Source organism: Neovison vison, chromosome 6 (genome assembly GCF_020171115.1).
Source record: "Neovison vison isolate M4711 chromosome 6, ASM_NN_V1, whole genome shotgun sequence".
NCBI classification, from domain to species: domain Eukaryota; kingdom Metazoa; phylum Chordata; class Mammalia; order Carnivora; family Mustelidae; genus Neogale; species Neogale vison.
The window spans coordinates 69616445-69641792 of record NC_058096.1 but is presented as its reverse complement, the minus strand read 5'-3'; the positions used below and the strand labels follow the sequence as shown (position 1 = coordinate 69641792).

Here is a 25348-nt window from a genome sequence, read left to right as displayed (position 1 = left end):
ACACAGCACCTCCACCGAGCAGGCACTCGGGAAGCGTGCTATTCAGATGGAGGAAAGAAACATCTGGCCCCAGCTTAGCTCCTGAATGACTGTGAACCTAAATAGAGCTGCAGTACCAGAAACCCCAATGACCAGTAATAACCTAAATAAGACAGAAGTTTGTTTTTCTTTCACATAACCATCAGAGCATGAGCAGTCGGTGATGGGAAAGGTTTCTCCAGTTTCCCCGAACCTTTCTTCGGGCAGGGCCATCCCAAGAACGCTTATGACCTCATCCGCATTCCAGCCGGCAGGAAGCAGGAAAGGTAAGGCACAGCTGAGAGGATATACGCATCACTCTATTTCCTTCTTAAGGCCGGGATATAGATGGAGACCACACCCTGATGCTGGGGAGGCAGGGACATGTAGTCTTTCTACTGGGTAGCCACAAGCCTCAATAAAATGTGGTGGTTTTGTGACTGTCAGTGAAGATAATGCTGTTGGGAAGGAAGCCCCCGGCAGCCCGCCAGTCTCTCCAGCTTCCTTATGCACCCTCCACAACGCCAACCCTACTGGTCTCCAGGTGTGTGTACACCCTGCTCCCTTTGCCAGACACCCTAACCTGGCCCCAGCTCCACTCCTCTCCAGAACTCCTATTTCAACCTGCAGACCCAGAGAGGCATCACTTCCTCTTTGAAGTCTCTTTGAACAATTCCCCCACCAACCACCACCACCACTACCCCGTAGGAATCAGCTCCTCCTCCTTCCATGTAAGTTTCCTTCTTCCCTGAACTTGCCCCACAGGTGGCACTTGTCACACTATATCTGAACTGTACTCTCCAAGAGGACAGAGAATATGACTGCCTGCGTCTGAATTATTAAGTATATACTTTTGAGAATCTGTATTTCAATTTCTAAGCTACTGTTACTTTCCCCAATGGAAAACTACTCTTGGCATAAATATGACCACCGCACCCCAGACCCAAGCAAGTTGTAGGGAAGGTGCCAATAAAATGAGACCCACTGCTTAAGAAAGAAAGGAACCCAGATGCTGTGGGCTCCACGGGACCCTGAGAAGGCTTGCCCTACTCCTCACTTACGTTTATGTCCCGCTGAGCTGGAGGACAACAGAGACCCATTGCCAACACCTCCCTATGTTAAATCAGTAGGGCTGGGGGTTGTCTTTGGACTCAAGACATCCCATGTTTACTTCCTGGGCAAGGAGACCTAGTGTGGCAACATACTCTGCTGGTAGAAGTCATAGCACAGATGGCTTATGAACATGAAAAGGCTGTTTAATGTTAAAATCCTTTGATTTTTTTTTTTCCAGATGAATTCCTTCAGAGCCCTGCAAGCTGTAGGCAAAATTCTATGAGCCAAGGAGAAAGGGCATTTCAACCCAAACACTAAATTCCCTTGCTTAATACCATTTCCGTGAGTTCCAAGTCACAGTCTCAAATACATGTTTGTGGATTCAGGGTTAGTTTTGTTTGTTTGAGGAAGGGGAGCAAAGGAATGGTTTTAGGCTGTTTTGTTGCCCAAGTTTTCAACAAAGAGGAAGAGGGGGAAATACCGAGCTTCGATGGAAGAACAAAGAGAAGTAACCATTTGCTAAAGATGTTCTAGCAACAAAACCTAATTTTAAAACCAATCCTAACTCGTTATTACTGAGCTTAGAATTCCTGCCTCACCCTTGTTCCTCGTTTAATGCTGTTTCCCTCACTTCCAGATCAGACTTATATTTAAATATAAGTTCTGGGATTGAGGCTGTGCTTTTATTTTTATAAAGAAGAGTCCTTTCAATATTAGACCATCAAGCCCTCTAAGTGTTGGCTCTACTGGGAGTTTTTTCTCATCTAATTTTCTTGTCAACTCTATAAAGTCAAAAACAAACCAGGGTTCAGAATGGTCCTCAGATAATTAAAAGACAGTGGCTTCTCATCAAAGGCTACTGCCTGGAAAAAGAAACTAAAGACACAATGTTTTCTCTGGATATTCAGGGGACATTAAGGGGAATCCAAGAACTCTTTCTTGAGGAAGTAAATAAGCCATAGATCATTCTGGGTCCTTTGCCCAAACTAGTCTGTGATGTCAACAGCTCCCTGACTTCTTGCTTCTTACTGGCTGCTCAATGGGCCAGAGTGACTTGAGTGTATTTTCTGAAAAATTAAATCTGTTCTCTGTGGCTACCTCCTATGTCCATGAACACAGAGCTATGACATGAAATAGTAGCAGTTGTCATATACACACAAAGTCTGTATCTTTTTTTTTAAGATTTTATTTATTTATTTGACAGAGAGAAATCACAAGTAGGCAAAGAGAGAGGGGGGTGGGGAGAGGAGGAAGCAGGCTCCCTGCCGAGCAGAGAGCCCGATGCGGTTCTCAATCCCAGGACTTTTGGGATCATGACCTGAGCCGAAGGCAGAGGCTTAACCCACTGAGCCACCCAGGTGCCCCCAAAGTCTGTATCTTTATGTTTAAGTACATAACACTGTGAATTTTGTTTTCAACCTACTCTAAACATCATACAATATCTTCACAATGGCTTGAGGACCCAATCTCTAAGAAACCAATATCCATGTGTGACTATGTTTTAAATGTGGGTCTTTATTAAGTGAGGTCACTGAAGTCCCTGCTTATACTTTGGATTAAGAAAACACTTAAATAAGTCCCCCTAAATCATTCCATGTCAGCTGATTCTCTATAGCACTAAAAAAGAAATAATTGCTTTCCTCATGCACCCAGATGAACATTCGCATTAAAACCAAACCATTCATTTGTTTCAAAATACGGATGATACATGATGATGATTCAAATCAGAAATTAGGCGGGCGCCTGAGTGGCTCAGTCAATTGAGCGTGCAAGTCTTGATTTCAGCTCAGGTCCTGATGGGATCGTGAAATCAAGACCCGCGTTGGGCTCCTCACGCTGCACCAGGTCTGCGTGAGATCTCTCCCTCTCCCTGTCCCTCTACCCCTTCTCCCCCAACCACTGATGTGCTTGCTGTCTCTCAAAAATGAAAAAAATCTAAGAAAAAAAAATCAGAAACTAGAACCTAATGGAGACTCTGGATTAGATAACTTGAAGTCTTCTTTTAAAGATTTATTTATTTATTTTACATAGAGAAAAAGAGCACCAGTGGGAAGGTCCATGGGAGAGAGAGAGACTTAAGCAGACTCCCTGCTAAGCATGGAGCCCCATGCAGGGCTCAATCCCACGGCCCTGAGATCAGGATGTGAGACAAAACCAACTGCACCACCAAGGTGCCCCTTGAACTTTTCTTTAAAAAAAACAAAGTTGTAAGGTAAGAGCTTGGGCTCTGGGCTGAGGTGGCTGGCCCTACCATCGCTAGCGTGCAAGGCCAGGCGGGTTACTCCACCTCCTGGAGGCGCATCTGCAAATGGGTATGAGGAGTGGCTGGGTGGGAGCTAACCATGAGGATGAAACCGTGCACAACTCAGGGGCTACAACAGGACGTTCAGTCAAGATCGGCAAACTATTACCATCCTCTGGAAGTCAAAGGTAGAACCTTTTGTACCCATTCTTTGCAAATATAAAGTTGCTTTTGTTTGTTTTAAAGATTTTATTTATTTATTTGACAGAGACACAGCAAGAGCAGGAACACAAACGGGGGAGTGAGAGAGGGAGAAGAAGCGGGCTTCCTGCAGAGCAGGGCGCCGGATGCGGGGTTCAGATCCTAGATCGCAACTGGAGCTGAAGGGAGACACTTAAGAACTGAGCCACCCAGGCACCCCATAGTGAACCAACCAACAGGCTGGCAAATCTCCAAGAGTTGGTATCTCTTCTGGAGGAAGAAGACCTTATCTGCCCCAGCTGGCTGTTGGTTAGGTACCTGTTAGGTGCGCTTAAGCCCAAAGGGGGGTGTTTAGGGGTGTTTAGTCTCACCTTGTTCAGTTCTGTTATGTTAAAACAATATTTGTTCATGAGACAGTTTCCTTGAAAATCCATATATATATATATATATACAGACAGATATAATGTGTGAATAACCTACCTAGTGCCATGCTCTTGATTTTTCCCCACACTCAGGGCTGTCCTCAGCCTTCACTGGTGGGAGCCCGCAGAGCCAACTGTACTGAGCTCTTGCCCAAGGAGTGTTCTCCGGTCTTCCCTGGTTGAGTGTGCCCCACTGTGGATCTTGCTTAGTCAGAGGTGGCTTTTCCCTCTTCAATATATTGAGTTGTAAACAACGTTGGTTGTCAAAAATTGTGTAAATGAAGGCACTCGGAAGCAAAGGATGCCACAAAGAAACAAAGGATGCATCACGTGCTAGATATCAACATGCAAGTGATCACACTGTGATATTTTATCGGAGTGGGAAGGTCACAATCTATAAACAATTAAGAGCTCTTGGAAGTCCTCCGTATCATCAGAAAATTACAGCAATCTGGAGAACCAATACACAACCCACCCACAATTGTGGACTGGAGGCTGGAAGAAATGGTGGCTAAAGTTCTGAATTATTTCAGATGTTTCAAAAAGCCTAGGGGCGCCTGGGTGGCTCAGTGGATTAAGCCGCTGCCTTCGGCTCGGGTCATGATCTCAGTGTCCTGGGATCGAGCCCCGCATCGGACTCTCTGCTCAGCAGGGAGCCTGCTTCCCCCTCTGTCTCTGCCTGCCTCTCTGCCTACTTGTGATCTCTCTCTGTCAAATAAAATAAATAAAATCTTAAAAAAAAAGAAAAAAAGCCTAGAAGGGTGGGCACCTGGGTGGCTCAGTTGGTTGAGCGACTGCCTTCAGCTCAGGTCATGATCCCGGACTTCCAGTATCGAGTCCCGCATCGGGCTCCCAGCTCCTTGGGGAGTCTGCTTCTCCCTCTGACCTTCTCCTCTCTCATGCTCTCTCTTACTCATTCTCTCTCAAATAAATAAATAAAATCTTAAAAAAAAAAAAAAAAAGCCTAGAAGGGCAACTGCTCACTGCAATGCCAGAACCACATCCCTATACAAGGATGCTGAGTCAGTCACTGCTCCCACTTCCAGGACGACAAACCGCAGGTAGAGGGAAATGAGTGTGTTCTTCTTCCCCTGGCTGGAAGTCTCCAAACAGCCAGTTTTAAACAAGTTCTTAGGTTGCAGAAGAGAAATGACTCATTCCTTCTGTTTGTGTTATTCAAACGTTGTGAAGATCTTTATGTCACATGTACACATGTATAAAAACATATAAATATGATCCTTATATGAGACTCTGTTTTTCTAAACTCATTCAGACTTTGTGTGTCATGGTTGGGTGTAAAACTAATGGTAAAATATATTTGCACTAAATGGAGTGAGCAGAAATTGGGGGTTGGGGGGATCTGCATTGTCCTTTAATAGTTAACATGCAATGCTTCAGGCATCTGGCAAGCCAGACTTTCTCATCACCTGAAAATAAGCTAAGAAATGAGAGCATTCCTCGTCTTTCCTATTTACACACTGCTTGTTTGCCTTTGCCTCTCCTAATAATGCATCCTCAAAAAGACACCTAAAAACCAAATTCTTGAGTCAGCCACAGGGCTAAAACACTGCCGGATGGAAGCCCAGAATTCATTTTAATGTGTAGTATTCCCTAGACTGTGACAGAATTCAGGTTTCAATTAGCCTTCTCCAGGCTCCCAAAACCAAAACGAATCTAGTGGGTTGTTAACATATTCATAAATAAACAAATGCTCGGTGTCTTGGCAGGCTGCCAGGACGTGGTACCAGGGAGGGATCTGGGTATCGATGGTGAAGCCATAGGGTTCCTTCACGTCCCTGGGACTGGACCAGCTGCAGGTGCCCCTCCTGGCTTTCTGAGCATCTTTATCTACACATTTATGGAACTCTGCAGGCAAGAGGTCCACAAAAGGGGTTGGACATCCAGCCAGAATCACTAAATTAGGTGCTGTTTCAAGGGCAGGAGACTGCTAGGTTGGGCATTGACAAAAAGAAGGTGTCTATAGGTCTGCAAACCCTTCCTTCCCAAACTTCAGTGTGCATATACACCACTCTGGGATCCTATTAAAATGCAGATTCCATCTGGCAGGATAATGGTGCACTGACCTGCTGGTCTGAGGGCCCCATACTTTGAGTTGCAGTGTTGTAAAGTGAGCTCAAGACCATTTGTTTCACTATGAAATAAACATGGTTGGGAGACATCCTGGGTGCCAGGCAGTGTTGCCTTCTACTGAAAACACAAAGATGGTAAGACAAGGGCCCTGCTTAGAGGAGCCTGCCATATAATAGGAGAGGCAGCTTCTAAAACAGTATTCATTGAGATTCTTTGCATTACAAGGAAGAAAAAGCTCATCCAAAATGGCTCAAGTGAAAAAGGGAATGTCACTGGCTCCTGTGTTTGCAAAGGCCAAGTAAGGCCAACTTCAAGTCCGGCTTGAAAGCAGGGCTAAAATGATGTCACCAATGCCTAGTTTGCGTTTCTCCACCAAAATCTAGTTTCTCTCTCTCCAGCATTCTGCTCTTCTTCCTGTGGTTTGATTCCTTTCTTCTTGAGGCAACATGGATGGCAGTCCATCCACCCTCTCTTAATAAGAGTGCCTGTCAATTCCAGATGTCTCAGAAAAAACTCAAGGTATCTGTCTCATTGGCTCTAATGGGTCACATGGTCAGCCCTTAACCAAGCACTGTGTCCTGAGAAGTCAGGCGTTCAGCCTGGCCAACCCTGGAGTTTGGGGTTGAGTTAGATCCTGCAGAACTACATGTACCAAGAAAGCAGGAGGCATGGATTCCCAAAAGAAAATCAAGGTCGGATGGTGAGCAGCAAAAACCCACAGTCACCCCTGCAAATGCATGACAGAAGCCTGTGCAGGGGGGCAATGAGAGCATGGAGACAAGCACTGATACTTGATAAATGCTGTCAGCAACAATGTGGTGGGAGGGGGATGGACCAGCCGCAGGGCAAAGCATGCAAAGTCTGGAAAGGACGGGCACTGATCGTTTTGTTGGGGGCATTCAACTCAATACTTCCCCACCTCCCTCTTAACCATGGTGTAATTCAGTCTCTCCAGAAATATTTCATTACACTACTTTCTGTGCAGAAGATGAGAAATGAAAACTATGGTTAAATTGCTCCCAAGATTAGAGATAAACTGGAATGTAGACTAGACTGACACACATCAAAGATTTAAAAGCCAGTATAGATACTATGCAGCTGGGGGCTAGTTGGTGCTCAAAGGAAAAAGGCATTGGTCTGAACTGTAATAGAAGCTTCCACAAGGCATGAACACACAGATGCATTGGGAATGATGAGACCAAACAAGCTGCGGGCGAGGACAGTGTCATCTTCAGAAACCAGGGACACCTGCAAGATTTGAGCACCCAGGTCCATGACGTCCTCTCCACCATGGCCTCTGCCACCATCATCTGTGACTTCAGTATTCATGTTGGAAGCCCACCTGACATTTTAGCCCTTCAGCTCCTTAACATCTCCACCTTCAATCCAACACAACTACCAACTACCTTAGCCCTTGACAAGTAACAGCTACAGAAATGTAGGTTTCAAGGATTCCTGACCAACATTCTACATTTTCTCCTGCCTGAATTACTTGTATTTTTAATTTTATCTTTATTTATATAAAAGCTCAAATCTTTGATCTCACTGATGGTCTCAATCCAGTATCCCTCTTATTTTCTCCCGATCCATTCCCCATCATCCACCTAACGTAAAAGAGCAGAATGTCGCCAGAGAAACATGCAAGTTGCAAATTCATTATCACCACAAATGTCCCAAAATAGCAGTGATAATGATGCTGATGACGATGGTGATATCATCACCATTTCACATGCATTAAGTATCATTATGAGCCAGCCGGATTCTCAATTTTGAGTCAGTAAGTACATAATTCTTTTTGGCTTAATTTAGCACAGTGTTTCTCAATGGAACCACTATTGGTATTTCTAGAGGGGCAATTCTTCATACATGGGACTGTCCTGTGCATGACAGACCATTCAGTATTACTCCCCAGTCATGGCAAAACACACACGTGCATGCGGCCCCCAGTCCACCCTCCCAACCGGGTTGTAGGAACAGTCCCACACCCAGCTGAGAACCACTGGCTGAGTGAAAAGAGCACTAACTTGAGCATCAAGACCGACACTGACTCTACTTTGAGACTTTGAGCAAACAGCTTAGCCTCTGTGATTACCAGGTTCTTCTCCTATAAAAGGTGGATCATTACCTTACTTCTGTCTAGAGGGGGCAAGTTTCAAGTGATCTGATGAAATACTAGTGAGAAAATTTAGTGTATTTATTAAGATTAAGTTTGGCTATGACAAAAAGTTGGCAGCGGGCGCCTGGGTGGCTCAGTGGGTTAAGCCGCTGCCTTCGGCTCAGGTCATGATCTCAGAGTCCTGGGATCGAGTCCCGCATTGGGGTCTCTGCTCAGCAGAGAGCCTGCTTCCCTCTCTCTCTCTCTGCCTGCCTCTCTGTCTACTTGTGATTTCTCTCTGTCAAATAAATAAATAAAATCTTTTAAAAAAAAAAAAAGTTGGCAGCAACAGCATAAACAATTAGATGTGGATTTTTCCCACATCACAGCCATCCTGATAGCTGGTGGTCCAAGGCTGCTGTGGTAGCTCCCCGGTGTCACCAATGTCCCCAGCTTCTCTCTTTTTGCAAGCTACCTTTACATTCGTGACTGCCTCTCAGTCATGAAATAGGGGCCCTACTTCCAGACTCAATCTGCAGGAAAGGTAGAAAGAAAGGGAGGGAGGGAGGAAGGAAGACGACAAAACAGACAAGGAAAAGCTCTGTCTATATCAGAAACATAACGCTTGCCCAAAACTCCCCAGCCAACTTCCATTTACACCTCACTGGCTGTCACGTGATCCTTCCCACCCACAAAGGAGACTGGGAAATATTTTCAGCTGAATATACTGCCTTCTTGAACAAAATTAAGGTTCTGTGAGTGGGGAAGAAGGGGAGAAAGGATAGTGGGTGGGAAACCAGCAATATGTGCCATCTTGGGCAAGTTACAAAGCATTCTGGAGTATAGGGTGGCATTATGATTAAAACCTGAGGGAAAGCACATAACAAAATACAGTATCTACATGAATTTCACTACATAAATTCCATCTGGAGTCTCATTTATCCACATTACTGAAGACTAAACAAGTGAATGTTCTAATTTATGTCCAACAGGCATGGTGGCCCAATTAGCTGATGAGGTGCATCTCTGCCTCATTTTAACATAACAATGCAGAGTGAACCACCTTGTATGTAGGGGACCCTAAAGAAAATAGCCCCCAATTATTCACGATAACAGGAGAATAATAAGGGTATAAATGAATTTAAAAGGACATTTATGAGTTTAAGGCCACCTGGCCTCCATCCCCCTACTTTTGATCATTGCATTCTGATTTTCTTGTGGGAAACGACTTCCACACATTGTGTGCTGGTTGGCGGGACTGTCAGTCAAGGCGCCCTGCTCAGGTGCCAAGGAACAGACACCTGACTGAACCTCAGCCAATGCAACTCTCGTCCAGCGTTTTGAATATTGAATGTGTGAAGCAAGGCAAAGAAGGGAGGGAGGGAGGCAAGGAGGGAGGGAGGAAAAAGGAAAGAAGAAAGAAAGGGTTGCAAGAGGGAAGGAAGGGAGGGAGGGAGGGAAAGGGGGAGGGAGAAGAGAAAGAAAGGGTGAGAGAGGAGAGAGTTGGGAAGGGGAGGGGAGGGGAGAGGACACCAAAGTGTCCAGCCTTGCTCCTTCGCTGTTCTTCAATTCTGTGGGCTCCGCACACCTTTTCCAGTAGATGAGTCAGTTTCGCAACCAAAGAACTTTGACCGATGCCCAACAGAATGACTTTTTCAGACCACCCAGAAACTCAGTCATCTGCTTTGGTTTCAACCGCATCTCCTACTAAAACTTGACCAGAACCCCAAAGGACACTTCTTCTCTGATCCCCAGACATTCTACAGAGACATTGAGAACTACTGGCGTGGTCAAAAGACTGGTAGGACCCAAGAAAATAAAAAGTCCTAGGGTGCGAATATGTCAGGGAGCCCCCGATTGGGAATCAGGAGCTGTGATTTCTAGTTTGTGCTCTTCCCCCAACTGGGGACACAGAGCACATCTCATGGTCTCTCTGCACCTCCGTTTCCACACTTGGAAATGACTGAGCTGACTCACATTAGTTTTTATAAGACACCAACACTTCCTCACTTTGCTATGTCTCTACATACCCACTGAGTTCTTACTCTTGAACAGTTAGCAAGCCCTATGGATCAGCCTCCCGACATTCTCCCTCTTTGGGTCCTGCTCTACCTACCTCATCTTTTATAATTTACATTAGATTGCCTAGAAGCCCCATCTCACCCTTGGAAAGAAATCCCCCTCCCTTCTAAATTCCCCCAGGGGCTCCCTGAGTAAGTCAACACTTCTAGGGTGGACTACAGAATTTGCGATTGCTTCTCTGCATTTCACCTGCTGTGGCTTCTTGCCCCATGCCATGCTAGCTGGCACTACTCTGATCCCTTCCGCCTGCAGGCCCCAGCTGCCCAGGGTGAGGCATGAAGCAGCCTTTACTTGGAGGTCTGGGCCACAGAGGCAGCTTCAGCACAGCTCAGTGGGCCAAACAATGCCACGCTGAATATCAATCTTCCTGCCCCCTAGCCAGTCTCTTCTTGGGAGTGTCAAGGCCGCATCCCTTCCTTGGGCTCCAGCCTCCTGAGCGCCCTGTCAGGTTGCTTATCCCCAGTCATCCCACCCTTTACCTCTCCCTTCTCCGTTTACTCTTTCTCCCTCAACCTCCAAATGTCCCCTCCAGGTGTCTCCTTCCCACCCTCTAAAGGGCCTGTTTCTTGTTTGGCCAACAAAGGCCATTCTAAGAGGAATTTTGTCCAACAGCACTTAAACCAACAGTTAACCTTTCTCTTTCTGCTCCATAAAAATGCATCTCTAAAGATAGGGATAACACCTGTTCTTTGGCTGAAGGCATAATGCCTCAAGCATTCAGGAGGTATTTCTCCAAAAGCATTTGGCTGGGACAAAAAGACTTGCTATTTTGTTGGTATCCCTTAATGGAAACAGAGCGATCTCTGATCTACCAAGCAAAAAGAAAGGGGCCTTTTCACTTACTAGCTGTGTGACCTAAGGAAAAGGACCCATCTAAACCTATATTGTTCTTCTATAAAATAGGGACAATAGTAATACTTATTCCATAGGATTGTGGTGAGAATAAAATAGAAACATACATAAACAGTGCTGTGCACAGTGACTGGCAAATAACAAATGATCTACAAAGGGTAAATGATGGTATTATGATTGTTACCATCGTTACTGCTACTTACGGCACTTGAAAGTGAAATTAAAATGGTGATAGCAAGTTATAAAGAGCACAGCACATCAAGAAGGCACTTGGGGAGTGTGCAAATATAAATGAAAAACCATGTGCAACAAAGACTTAACCTAAATAAAGTGTACTTGGAACTCACGTCCTGAGAAGGATACCGGTCTCACTAGCAAGTAGGGCTGGTTAAATAACAGGGTTAAAAGATATAAATGTGAATGGTGTTGTTTCAGAAAGAAAATGTGTTTCATTTCTATTTTTCTTTGAAAAAGGAATAACATAATACCCTCCTTCATCTAAAGATACTGAACACCAATATGAGAACATCAAATGTCTTAATTCCTCCCAGGAGCTCATTTGGCCCTAGAGAGAATAAGAGTAACTGGGACATCTGAAAATGGAAATGGAATATTTAGACCTCCATGTTGTTTCTTGAAAACTTCCAGTCCCTGGAAAGGTTAAAAGAGAATCACAGCGGAGGTAAGCTCTATACGTCAAAAACAAATATGCATGGGACGCCTGTATGGCTCAGTGGGTTAAGCCTCTGCCTTTGGCTCAGGTCATGATCTCAGTGTCATGGGATCAAGCCCTGCATCAGGCTCTCTGCTCAGCGGGGAGCCTATTTCCCCGCCCCACTGCCTGCCTCTCTGCCTACTTGTGATCTCTGTCAAATAAATAAATTTTTTAAAAATCTTAAAACACACACACACACACAAATACACAGCCTCAGCCTCCTTTACAATAACACATTTTCCTAGTGGGCTCTTTAAACATTGTATCATTTCTGTTGGACTGCAGTTCAGTTGTTACTTTTCTTTGGTGGGGCGGGGCTCCATTACTGTTTCTCTGTTTCAAACACGAACAAGGAAGGATCATATTGGAGGCCTTCCATCTGCATGATTTGGTATGTTCCTTTTGTTGGTATTAATTTGCCTTCTTTTTCAGCTTCTGGATGCCACACATATGAAGAGTTCAAGACATCGTGGAATGTCGCATACTATTCTAAAGTCTCTTGGACAAAGTGTCTGCCCCTCAATCCCTTCTGCTCTGTCTTCTTGGGCCACGTCTTCTATTTCACACTCACTTACTACAGACCTGTGAGCAAGACACAGCTTCAGTGCTGGGGAGATACACACACACACAAGAGATCCTGAAGAACCTAGACTAGGAGAGGAAGTAGGCTATGAACAACAAGTCTCTGTCTGCTCTGGTTCCCTCCGATAGATCCATGCTCATGGCAGTAGGGGAAGGAGGGGACAGAAAGGCACTTCTGCATCTTAGAGCAGGGCCAATAAATAAAACCTTCGGAAAGATCCAGGATCTTCAATAATGAGTAGGAATTCACAAAGCAGAGAAGAAATGGGAGGCAGGAGGTGAAGAGGTAGAGAACTGCTACCCGGAGGAAAATGGGATGTATCTCAACTATTATAAAAATAAACGTAGCCAACTATACTTAGCACAATGAGGAGGTACACCAGTTGGCTTAGTGACATCTTGCACTTTTACTCCTTGAGTTTATTGTGACTTGACCTTCTGCTCTTCCATACGTAAACTTTCCCTCTCTACTATACACAAAGCAAATAGAGAGTCCCACGGTAGTTCCAGAAGGAAGGGAACATGGTCATTAGTGGGACTCACCAGTATCCACCTGCCAAGGACAAGGAGGGCGTGCCTGCCATCCTCATGGAAGACGAATAACCTGTTCTTCTAAGGATTCCCACAACAACACAAGCTATCTTGCGCCTGACCAGTCCTGAGAACACTCAGTCTCAAGCATTCTCAAGCCCAGCTGATGACTCAGAGGGGTTTGTCCATCACTTGCTGCAGTTCCTAAGGATCACGTGTCCTGTGTTTGTGCACCTCCTTAGAATTCCATCGCTCAAAGCGCATTTGTCTGGCTAGGATGTCTCTGCATTAATTACGGTTCACACAATAACCCCTACCTTTGCACCCACTTCCCAGGAACTTGCGGGTCACTATTATCTGCTCTCTCCCCTGGTTTGGCATTGCAGTCCCCACACAGGTATCCGGGAGCACCTCCACAGCATACAACCTGTACAGCGGGCTGGCCCCACGCACAGAAGGACAATGTGCTTGGCTTAACTCTTTGCTATTGCAGAATTGAAAGGTTAAAAGGTTTTTTAACAAGGGGCTCCACTCTTTCATTTTGCACTGAGCTCCACAAATTACATAGCTGGTCCTGTTTAAGAGGTGCGTTTCCGTCATGCCCTGCCTAGACACCCAAGAGGGGAGTCACTTTGATCACTTTGAGTCATCATTCACGTGGCAGGGTGACTATCACAAACCTGCAAAGCTCAAGCAGCCCCCAGACAATTTTTGACATCTGATTACAGATAACCGCTTCGACCAAAAGTTAAGCTTGGCCTTGGCCATACTCGACCATTCTTTATCATCCTGCCAAGTCTGCGGATAGGCTCCTACTCCTTCAAGGCTCCTTCAAGTTTACAAACAATACCTCCTCCAAACCCTGGTTCATAAAGTTTCCCATTCTATAAACTTAACGTGTTATTCAGGATTTAACAGTTTCCTTAGCATAATTTGATTAAGGGTGTGCAGAATTGCATCAGCCATAATAAAAGTCAAGCCCTGTAATTTCAATTATTAAACACTTGCACGAGATCCTGTACCCAAGCAGCCCAGCGGCTGTGAACTTGAACTGCAAAAGTAGCAGCTGGGATGTCCAGAAAGGGGGGAAAGGATATGAGCAAATTATGTTCTTCCTGTGACAGTTTTGAACGGCCTCAAGGTGAGTGACAAAGGGGTCTATAAATGGTGCGTTTACCTCAAGCCATCCCCTCACACAGCTCAGGCCATTCCTCACATCGCGATTGTCATTTACTGCCTGTCCGCACTGGATCCTGACACAGAACTGTGTCATAGGCTGTGATAGACTCATTGGCACTTATTCTCCCGAGGTCTGAAATCAAAAGTATCTCTCCCCACATACCTTTCAGCGGGCATTAAAACATTCTCTTTTCCAGACTTGAAGACAGCGCAGGATCTGGGCGGGGGGGCGGGGGGGGGTGTCGTGAGGAGGGAGGGAAGACAGGTGGGGGAGGGTGGTAGTGACAACTCAGCCTTCCCAGCTACAGATAAGACGTGCCTTTTTATTTCCCTCTTGGTCTTTCTGAAGTCATCTCTGGAGACAAGGTTTCAAACATGATCTTTATTTCATTGCTGAGACCCGGGGAATATTCATTAACAGCCTCTCTCAGATTCACATTAATTTCAAACCGACAGCATAATTCAGCCGCAACTACACTGTACACAACAGAAATCCTGGACAGGACTGGCCAGAGCCAGGCAGGGATGCTTGGGGACAGGCCACCATTGTCTCATTCAGCATCCACAAGAGGCCGAACTTCCTGAAAAATAACTATTCCTCTGCCTGGGTGAAATCCACCTCATGGTCCGTTAAACTGCTCATTCAAAGCCCTCAAAATAATAAATATGACAACGGTACAGCCCTCCCTTAGGTACCAAGGCAGCATTTGTTCCACAGGTAGCTTTGACTCTCCATTCTCTTGTTCCTAAAATTGGGAAAACAAGTAATGAATGTCAAATCCCTCGTCTAGAATTTTTTACTTCTCCACATTCAGAAACTGAATTTTTGTTTCTAATTCCTCTGTGGGAAATATTAGCCTATACCCGGGCACTCAGGAAACCTTGAAGACGTTCGTTCCTGTTGCCCGCTCCCCACATCGAAACAGAGTCCAAGGCCCCCTTCCTCCAGCAAACTTCGGTGAACAGCCTAGCAATTTCTCCAAACAGGGAACACATTCTTTCACTCTTTCCCTTCTGAGCGCTTTAAAATTTCGACAGTTCACTATTTCATTCACTTACTTACCAAGCGTTTATCAAGGACTCACTACACTGTGGACACTGAAGGGTACAAGATTTGCTTCAGTCCCTGCTTGCAAAGGTGCCCACGGGTCAGTCTGAATGAGGCCTTTGAGTGCCTCTGAGCTCCCTGAAATTCAAGCGCCCAGCCTGTGCCACTGCCTTGTTCCAAACTCTTATTTGTTGACTAGATGCACCAGGTAGACTACGTTTTATAAATAGAGCTTTCTAATTAACAAAGGCATTCCAAAGTCAAAGGGGGCAGTCAGGCGTGCTATCAGCTGAGCAGAATTTGAAAATAAAAATCACTCAGATAACCTGCTCTGAAGAGTATTTCCTCCTGCTGATGGACATTCTGCCAAGCTGGGACATGGGAAAGCATCGCCTTTACGGCTGCTGCCTCAGAAACGGTCACAGTCTCGGGTGCAGTTTGCCGGGGCCCAGGTCTGCTTGCACTGGGGGCTGACGGGAGCTTATGAATGCAAAAAAAGTTTCTCCTCTTATCTGATCCGGGGAAGCTGAATGTCACTGATAGGACTGTCTCGGCCGTTGGTGGGAACTACACCTGTCTTGCTTTCCTAGAATGCAGCTAAGTACAAATCTCCAGGAGCCACAATTCACCTGTTCCAATTACAGAGCGGCAGAGTGGAGAGCAAGCATCTGCTACAAACAAGGGTATTGGGCAGAAACCCCGTTCAAACACCACCAGGGGACAAATGGTGTTGATGCTTAGAATTTCATCTGAGCGGAGGCCGCGAGTGCTCTGCAGGCTGCCAGGGCCCCACATGGCATCCAGGGGTTTTTTTTATTTTTTTCTGTTGTTGGATTTTTTTTTTTTTTTTTAAGATACAAGATCCAAACCCATCGAAATTCAACTTTAACACCAAGTCCTTAGATATACTGAGAGAAGAATGAATTTTACTGTGATCAAGTGATAAGAGCTGATTCTAACGCCACGTGAAGTTTGTTTTCCCGTGGTTTTTTATTCAGAATGGTGCCTTTTAATGATGCGGTCTTGATATCCTGTTAAACCTGTTTCACCTATAGTTGTCCGACATTAATATTTATTTTGTTCACTTAATTTTAGTATTCTTCAATGAAAGCTATTGCAAATATTCTGTTGCTGCCAATGATTTGGGCAGAGGCGCTACCGTGAAAATAGCATAGAAAACATGGTCCATGTGTCATAGCTATCGTCTGATTTAAACAACACAATACTACAAACTATTTTAGGAAATTAAGAATTAGTCATTCTAGAGTATGTTATAAAATCCACTGCTAAACACAACTCTGTTTTTCTAACTTCTGTGCTTCTTTATCTTGAACTCTCAACAGTATAGTTAGATTTCACATTGTAATGAAAATTATACTTAAGAATCACCTGTGTTAAAATCTTTCCCATATACATATTATTTTTCATCATATTTTCCTTCAGATCCCCCGCGTTTAGCCAACACAGCTTGGCCTGCAGAGATTTCACAATAAATTATAGCAAAATAAAGTCATGATGATCTCAAACTCGTACCATCTCTAATGAAATATATAACTACACTGTCTCTCATTCCTTACTTAGGATTTAAAACTTCGTACTGTAATACAGAATGCTTCAGTCGAATTCTCAGGACAGCAGCACACCATCACTGTTGCAGGAAAACTGGCATGGTTTTCTCCCTGGAAAATACCAAATCTCAAAATCCAACACACTTACTCATAATTCATTTTCATTTCCTCTTTCCCAGAATTCATTTTCGTATCTAAAAGGAGCTCTTGACTGAAGCCTTATGCTGTCTGCAACATGTTATAGCTTCTTGGCAATTTTACTTTTAGGAAACACAGTCAGGAAAAGTAATGCACCCTCGTGGGCATCCCACATAAGCCACAACCAATCCACATTCTGTTTTGCACTGATTTGAATGGGAGCCAAGAAAGAAAAGGGAAAGCCTGTGAGTGCCCTTATAGCTCTCAGGTGAAACTTCCCTTTTCAAACGCCTCCATTTACTGGGTCACAAGCAGAAGAATACTCCAGACACATATACTTATTATTTTTCTAACCAAAGAAGTTGCTGCTATCATCAACAATACATTCATGCTGATTTCTGAGGTCTGTGTTTTAATCCTCAGAAATTTTTTGCTTATATTCTTAAAAAAAAAAAAAAAGTCCTTTTTCTGAACTAACCTCAGAACCAAAACATGTCTTTGCTTCAGGGCTCCCCAGTCTTAACTGAACAGTAATCAAAACCGAATGCCTTCAAAGCCCCAAGGGCTGCTTCTTCCTTTCTGTGCTCAAAGTGAAACAGGAAAGTAGTGTGAGTTTTCCCTCCACCGCCCTGCTTGGTGTTTGCCTTTAGAATTCGAAGGTTTGTCCTCACTCAGGCTCACCTGACAGGCTGTGATTTACATGTGAGAAAACTACTCCAAGGTTCTTATCAAGGAGTCAGAAGCTGTTCCCACCCATCCTAGCAGTTTTCTAGGAAATAGAATGGGGAGAGGAGGTGGGGGGAGGGGAAGCAAAGTCTGAAGCTACACAAGAGAAGTAGCACAGGTCAATCCAAAGTAATGGAGGCAAATATTAAAAAGAATATTATTTATTATCTTTTTTATTAATACTCACGTAGAACCTTTGCTTTTTACACAAGTCTACTTTTAGAAGAATGCCTCCTCGGTTTATCAAGCCCAACGGAGCTCTGCGCTCCTGGACAACTTCCCCTTTCTCTACCCCCACCCCTCACAACCAAATTACTCTTTTACATGTTCACAGATACCACGAAAATTTTGTAAACAAGATTTAAGTTACTGGATCTTGATTTAATCAACATCCCACTTCAAAAGGGAGGGCAGGTAAGAGAGAGGGTAGGAAAGGGGGAAAAAAGGAAGGGAGAAGAAGCAGGGGAGAGGGGGTGGGGGAGCTGGTCAGAACTTTCAAGTCTTGCCTTTGCTGAGATGTGTGTATATTGTGGCTGTTCCTTGAAATTCAATGACTCAAAACATTGACAGCAAGTGCCTGTGTGGTTATTTATATTATATATCTATAATAGAATATGTGGGCTTCCTCAGTTTGGGTCTGGGCTGTTTTTGTTTAAATACACCACAGTCCTCCTGTGGGCGTCTCCACCGGGAGTCGGCTCTCCCAGGAAACCCTCTCAGAGCCGGGGCTTCCGGAGCAGGGTCTTACTGAGGTCTTTGACCTCCTCGGGGCTATTGACCCGCTCATAGCCCAGCACCGCCATGGGCTGGTAGCAAAACTCCTCCACCTGTTTGATCTGCTGGAAGGTGAGGGCCGTCCGCCAGGCGTTGGCGGCCTGCGTGGCGTTCCGCGCGGACACCACGAAAGGCTTAGAGGAGGAGCCTGAGCCGCTGGTCATGTTGAGGGCAAACTGTTCCATTTCGGGGCTCACCAGCAGCCCCACAAAGTCGTACACCCTCCGTAGGGTCTTGACGGGGTCTCCCACCAGGTCCTCGTACCGCACGACCAGGTAGTGGCCTTGCAGCCAGTCAGGGGGCTGCAGGGCTGTCTGGAGTGTCTTAGCCATGCTGTTGCAGATGACCTCCATAGCGCCAAGCGCGTGGTAGTCCGCGGGGCCGCCCACGCCCTCCTTCTTGACGCCCAGCTTGTGGCCAGCCGCCTCCAGGAAGGGCATGCGGTGGGCTCGCGGGTCCCGGCTGCGCACCACCTGAAGGCTCTCACGGATGAGCCCGTGGCGCGAGCGGATGCGTGAGCTGGCCACAGCACGCGGATCGCGCACTAGGTGGATGACCTTGAGGTCCAGGGCCGGGTCGCGCAGCAGGGGCGCCAACACCGCCACGTCGAAGACACGCACGCCCTTGATGACCAGCGTGCGGTACTTGCGGCACTCCTCCTCAAAGCGTGCAAGGCGCTGCGGCGGGCACTTCTTGCACACGCGGTCATCCACCAGCCCCACGATCTCCTTGCGGTAGGCGGGGCAGAGCGGCGAGGAGCACACCACCTTGTTAGTGGCTGCCCCAAAAATGCCCAGCGTGGTGAGGTTGCGCCCCCCGCTGCCCGCGGGGCTGTACAGCTGGAAGACCGAGAGGTCGCAGCGATAGAGAGCGCTCAGCATGTCCCGCGCAGCCCCTTGCAGAGAAACAGCGTCCCCTGGGTACAGTTTTTGCCACACATGCCACACTGGCTCGTAGAGAAAGAACACCTCGGGGTTCTGGTTGAAGAGCTCACCGAAGAAAGACGAGCCCGAGCGCCACGTGGTGAACACATACACCAACTGCCTCTTTTCTCCGCCACCCCCGGTGCCCCGCGTGCCATTGCGAGGAGGGGCCACGGCCCCCGCTACCCCTGCTGCTGCGGCAGCGGCTGGGGCCACCCCGACGGCTGCGGCGGCAGGAGGGCGGTACGGAGTACGAAGGTCCAAGCGGGTGTGTGCGCGGGGCTGCACAGCCGGAGGAGGCCCCGGGCGCGCCCAGCCGCCCCCAGCCGCCCCCGCCGCGGCACCCAGCGGCCCGTCGGGGCTGCATTGCTGCAGCGGCTCCTTGTGCCACTTGTAGTCCAGGAGGTTGAGCATGGTGAGCACCAGCAGCAGCGCATAGCCCGCGCACAGCACCAGCGCCTTCCTGCGGAACACCTTCATTCCGAGCGGGGACGCGGGCCAGCGACGGCCCGGGCGCCTGGGCCACGGCGGGAGCAGGGCGCGCGGCGCGGCGGCAGGAGCAGCCGGGAGCAACCGGGGGGGCGCGCCCGGGGGCAGGGCTCGCGGCGGGCTGCGGCTCATCACAGGCACAGCCGGGGCCGGCGGCGCGGCGGAGGCGGCCCTGCAGCCCAGGAGGGGGACTCAGCGGGCCGACTTCGGGCGCGGAGACTGGGGCCGCGGCTCCGAGGCGGACGCGGCAGCAGCGGCGGCTGGTCCCCGACGCCCAAGGCTGGCTCTCCCATGGCAGCGGCTCCGAGAAAGACCTGCGAGGGAGAAGCGGAGTAAGCCGATGCGCCCCAATCCTCCTCCCCATCCGCCTCCTTCACCGAAGTAACGCCCACCCGCGGGTCTGCCGGGCTCCCCCCGCTCACCTGGTGCCGCGGGGCGCGCCCCGGAGCCGCCCGGGATCACGGCCGGGTGGTCTGTCCCGCTGTCACTCGTTCCTCGATTTCTCGCGCACGATCTTGCCCGGGAGTCCCCGCGCCTTAGAGGGGGCCGCAGGACTCGGCAGCCCAAGCCCTGGACAGTTTCCGGGCAGCGGGCGCCCTGCGGCTCGGGAAGGGAAACTTTCACCGGGCCTGGAACCCTGCTCCGCGCTCTGCTGAGCCCAGCATGCCCAGCTCCAGTGGTGCCTCCGCCGCCCTCTCGAGACTACAGCTTCCTTCCTCGCTCCGGGGGGCGAAGCCGGCTGGGGGAGGGGGCTTATACAGGACCCAGCTCCCGGCAAAGCGGCTCCGCCTTTCTCGCTCTCGGCCTCCGCGCCCGGAATCTTCCCATCTCTCTGGCGGCGGTGGATGGGGTGCAGCGCGACCCTGCAGCGGCAGCAGCTGCTTCTTCCATCACTCGAAGGATGCCCGGGCCGGCATAGCCGGCAGCGCCCGCCGCTCCGCAGCCTCCTACTGGCCCGGGAGGACCCTACACACACAACAATCGGCCAAGGAGACGGAGTCTGCAGCGCTCCCTAGCCGGCCCGCCCCCCCTCCCCGCTCCCCCGCGGCACCGGCCGCTTCTGGCCAACGAGGTATCGGGGCAGAGGGAGCCCCCGCCGCTGCCGTGCGAAAGCAGCGCCCAGGAGGATGCTGCTACCCGACTCCCCCTACGCGGAGCGGCTGCAACGCGCTCGGGCCAGCCTCTGCGCGGCTGCTGCCAGCCTGCTCCGGGTTGGTGCGCGCGGCCGTCCGTCCCTGCGGCTCCTCCCCTTCGCCGCGCTGCCCTCCTCCTCCGCCCGTCCCGTGCCCGCCCCCCTCGCAGAGTCGGGCTCCAGCCGCCGCCGCTGCCTCGGGGACAGGAGATGCGGGGCTCGATTCACCGCGACGACGCTCGGGCAGCCATCTACACGACCGAGGCCGTAGCAGTCCGTCCCAAAGCGCCTGGTCGCGGAAGCGGGCTGCGGAGAGATCGGGCGCCCGGGGCTCTGAGAAACTTGGAGTCTCCTTGCGGCTGCCGGGCTTAGGCGCCCGTTTTTGCTTTCAGAAGGAGTTGGTGATAAAGTTAGGGTAGAAATCCCCAAGCGGCCGCCCACTCCGCTTTTCGCCCTGGGCGTCGGCACCGCCCGCCCCTCCGGGAACCGAGGACTCACCCGGCTCCGAGGATGCCGAGCGCCGCTTGCAGGCTTTCTACACCCGACTCACGCGTTCCAGCTGCTCTGGGGCTTCTCCCTCAGCGAGGAAGTAATAAATCTTTCTGACCCCGGGGTCAAAGAAGACGCATCAGTTTTCGGGAGAGTGTGCAGGCGGGGCGCCTTCCCCCCACTTTACTCCACTTACGGATAGGGCAGCTTGGGGTTCTCTACGCCCCCCGCAGATGCTCTCCTGGCCTCCGCTCGTAGTGATGCGTCCGCTGTGACCCAGTGCTCGGGAACTGGGCTGATGGGGGTCGGGGAGTGACTCTGTTGTTCCAGTTTACAGTAAAATACTTGTCTTGCTTCTTGCTTTTACAGATGAGTTCACGTGATTTGACCAAAGGAAACACGGTCGTTGGAAGTAAAAACTCATTTTGAGTTGGTTTAAGTTAAAGTTCTTTTTAAAAAGATGAAAAATCGCTCGCTCGCTCGCGCTTTCTCTCTAGCTATCAAGAGAACCAAAGGCAACTAAGCCATACCCTCAACTGCATCCGTAAAATGGGGACAGTTATAATAGCATTCGGTAATTCAACGGTGATTGGGTGGTATATGCTCAGATGATTTAACCCCATTGGAGGCTGTGCCTAAGTTGCGGCGAATCCGTAGAGGTCCTGCAGTTCACGGGCTGCAGGGAAACAGAGCGCTGATCTCCTGGAGGCGTTCTGTTGCCTCCTACACATGAAGTTTTTGGAAGTTTGACGAAGTTACTACAAAATTCTATTTGTACTATTTTGGGTACCTTCTCTCAGCCAGAGGATCCTAAATTTAAAATGTTGCCGTTTGCGCTCTTATTCCTCACTGAGTTTTAAAGAATCTTAAGAGTGCAAGGACTTTTGGGAAGTGACTTAACTCCCGCGGGTTTTCAGGAGAGAAAAATGTTCAAAGAACTTGACTTCACCCCGTTTTCCAGGAAAAAAACCACAACGCCGGGAGTAAGTTCAGATACTTATTCCCTTTGTGGTTCTGAAAAAGCCTAAGGCTGGGGTGTTTCTAGGACCCGTTTATGCAAATAGGAGGAGGCAGAGTGGAGTTTAGGTGGCGCTTTCTCAAGTCGCAAGCGCATCACCCCTCAGAGCAGGTCCGAGCATCCGTCTTCAAACCCGGTTTACAAAGAGGAAGGTGGTAGAACTGAGTGACTTCCCATCTCTCCATTTCTGGATCCACCTACCTCCCTCCCCCTGATGTCTCCAAAGTCCCTCTCCCTTCTTCCCCCTATCTTTCCCCCCAACACACACACACAAAATAAATGATACTGGCTTGTTAAAAGACTGATAGAAGAAAGGGAGCTGTGGAAGCAAGAAAAATCTCAATCTTAATATTCAGCGTGATTCCAAGGAAAATAATTTCTAGTATTTTTAATTTAGTCTCTGGCTTTGTGGTTACTCAGAAAGCACCATGAATTGCAATTATTTGATGTAAGACCCTTTCTTAAACAATTGCTTGCATAGAAACAATTTTGTTGCAATTTCCTAACACTTTATTAGAGTTGGCAAACTAGTAAATCCATTTGCCATACACCCCCACAGTGAGCGCTCAGCTGGCATAAATTACCAGCTTCCGGCATCTCCACCCTCTCCTGGCTTGCAAAAATATTTTACCAATTGGCACGGTGTCATGATTAATTCCAAACTTTGTTACAACTAATGACATTCTAGGACTTGATAATGTCTTCCTGCCCACATTTGTTCAGAAATTCTTTTCACTTTAACCTATTTATCCTTTTTTGCATAGGAACGTCCCAGACATACAATAAGTCACATAATAATTTCATTGGCAGGGGAGCTGGTCATGCCACTGGGTTGTCCTTCATTCAGTTTGTTGCTTAGTTCGCTGCAATGCAGTCTGTGCTAGAATGCTCCTTTAGTTTTTTCTTTGGTGCCTGTGATGTGGAAAGGAACCATTAATAGAAACTTGCTGTGACCTTTGCCTAATCCTAGACAAATGGGGGCCTAACAACCAGGGGTGCTGTGGGCCCAGTACCCCACTTGTGTAGTAGGGCAGAGAAATCTTCTAAGACCTTCCTCCATAATCAGGATTGGGAAAAAATATCTGGATCGTTTCCAGCCCAGCCTGTCAGTGTCATGGGGGACCCTAGGAGATTCACCTTTGGGAAATATATCTGCCCCTGGCGAGAAAGATTGACTTACTCAGGTTTTCAACAAATATGCATTTTCAATGGAGCTTAAGCACACAGAATTGGATTAATCATACCCTTGATTGAAAACATACCGTCATTAGTCTAAGGGTAGCCCTTTTCTATTTTATACGACTTTAAATAACATAATGAATACTCATGAGCCCTTTACAGAGCCCAAAATCTCCAGAGATAACCATTCTACTTAATTTAGTTTACAAATTTTAATGAAATGGTTAAGTTCAAAAAAAAAAAAACCACACTTGCCTTAATTGTCAAAATAAGAAATAGCCTGAATAGTCTTATGATTATTAAGGAAATGAAGCAGTCATTAAAACTCTTTCCATAAGAAAACCAACAGGCCCAGAGGGCTTTATCAGATTTTCTAACAGATTTTCAAGAGCTAAATAATTTCTATCCTACACAAACTCTTCCAGAGAACAGAAAAAGAGTGAAGACTTCCCTCCAATTCATTCTAAGGGGAAAATAACTAGAAGGGAATTTCAGAAAGGAAATGGGTCCTTTTCATCGCTTGATATACACATCAAACTCCTAAATAGAATACTAGCAGAGCAAATCTAAGTGAATGTGGGACTAAAGACAAGATTGGCAAACAAAGCCTTGGAGTTTCTTCTAGCAGTGTTTTCTTCCAGACATCAGGGACAAGCTAACTGGACAAAGAGATGTCCCCTGCCACAGCTAGTGACACCACCTCCTCGAGTCCACCAGCCATTTCCCTGCTACCTGTATAGGGCATCCTTCTGGGTTCTGCCTGACCCCATCCATTCTCCTTTCCTTTGGGAACAGCTTCTGGACAACCCCACCCCACCAGTGTGGCTTTTGTGGGAACTTCGACCAAAGTATTCCTCTTCTCTCCCCAAAGGGCATGTATGAGACCCAAACTCAGCAAATTAAATGTTCTGTCCATGAAAGTTCCGGTCATTCATTAATTCATTCATTCATTTTTTAAAAATATTTTGTTTATTTTAGAGAAAGAGTGTGAGAGAATGAAGGAAAATACGCAAGGGGAGGGAGAGGGCAAAGGGAGAAGCAGGCTTCCTGCTGAGCAGGGAGCCCAAAGAGGGGCTCTATCCCAGGACCCGGGGACCATGACCTGAGCCCAAAGCAGGCACTTAACCGACTGAGCCACCCAGACATCCCGAATCATTCATTCTTTACGTACTGAGCTGGTTTTATGTGGCAGGCAATCTGAATCTTCATCAGAGAGACTGAAAAGTAGAAAACAGTTGCAGCGCCCTCATCCCAACAGTGAAGCCCTAGGGAGATGCTCCATTACCCTTTCAGGGGGGCCCTGTCTTTAAGCCTTTGAACTTGGAGGGGTTTGTTTATTTGTTTGTTTGTTTGTTTTTAAAGATCCTGTGAGCTACTCCAAATGCATCCACCAATGCCCCCGCCTTCCCATTAAGTTTGTCAGAGTTCATTTGTGTTACTTACAACCAAAAATTCCAAATTGACACAGTGGCTTACTGCCTAATTACAGATTTGGTTTCATTCATGCTTTGTCTTTGTGCCTTATTCCCCACCTGCCCTTAAATCAATGCTTTTGCTTTTGAGTTTCCACCTTTAAATTCTAGGATCTAGCCAGGCAGTAATCAAAAGGAGCTCTGGGGCAGCCCCCCACATTGGTATCCAGGATCTCACTACCCAGACCTTTCCCTGACCTTGTTTATTAACACACTGGCTGGGCTGCTCTCTCGTAACCTCTGGCCCCCTCAACCACCCAGCCAGGACTGCTTTCACCCTAATTAATATACCTTTTCTATCAGATTTACTCCCAGAAACCACATCTAAT

At 47.7% G+C, this 25348-nt stretch overlaps 1 protein-coding gene across 1 annotated transcript; it reads right to left on the bottom strand.

Annotated features, from left to right (window-relative positions):
• Positions 1-14430: 14430 nt before the first annotated feature.
• CHST2 (carbohydrate sulfotransferase 2) lies at positions 14431-20762 on the bottom strand. The gene is made up of 2 exons (XM_044251551.1): positions 20152-20762; positions 14431-20043 (listed from the first exon to the last, which is right to left on the bottom strand). The coding sequence occupies exon 2, from the start codon at positions 19859-19861 to the stop codon at positions 18260-18262; it is 1602 nt and encodes a 533-aa protein (XP_044107486.1). The 5' UTR covers positions 19862-20043; positions 20152-20762; the 3' UTR covers positions 14431-18259.
• Positions 20763-25348: the final 4586 nt, after the last annotated feature.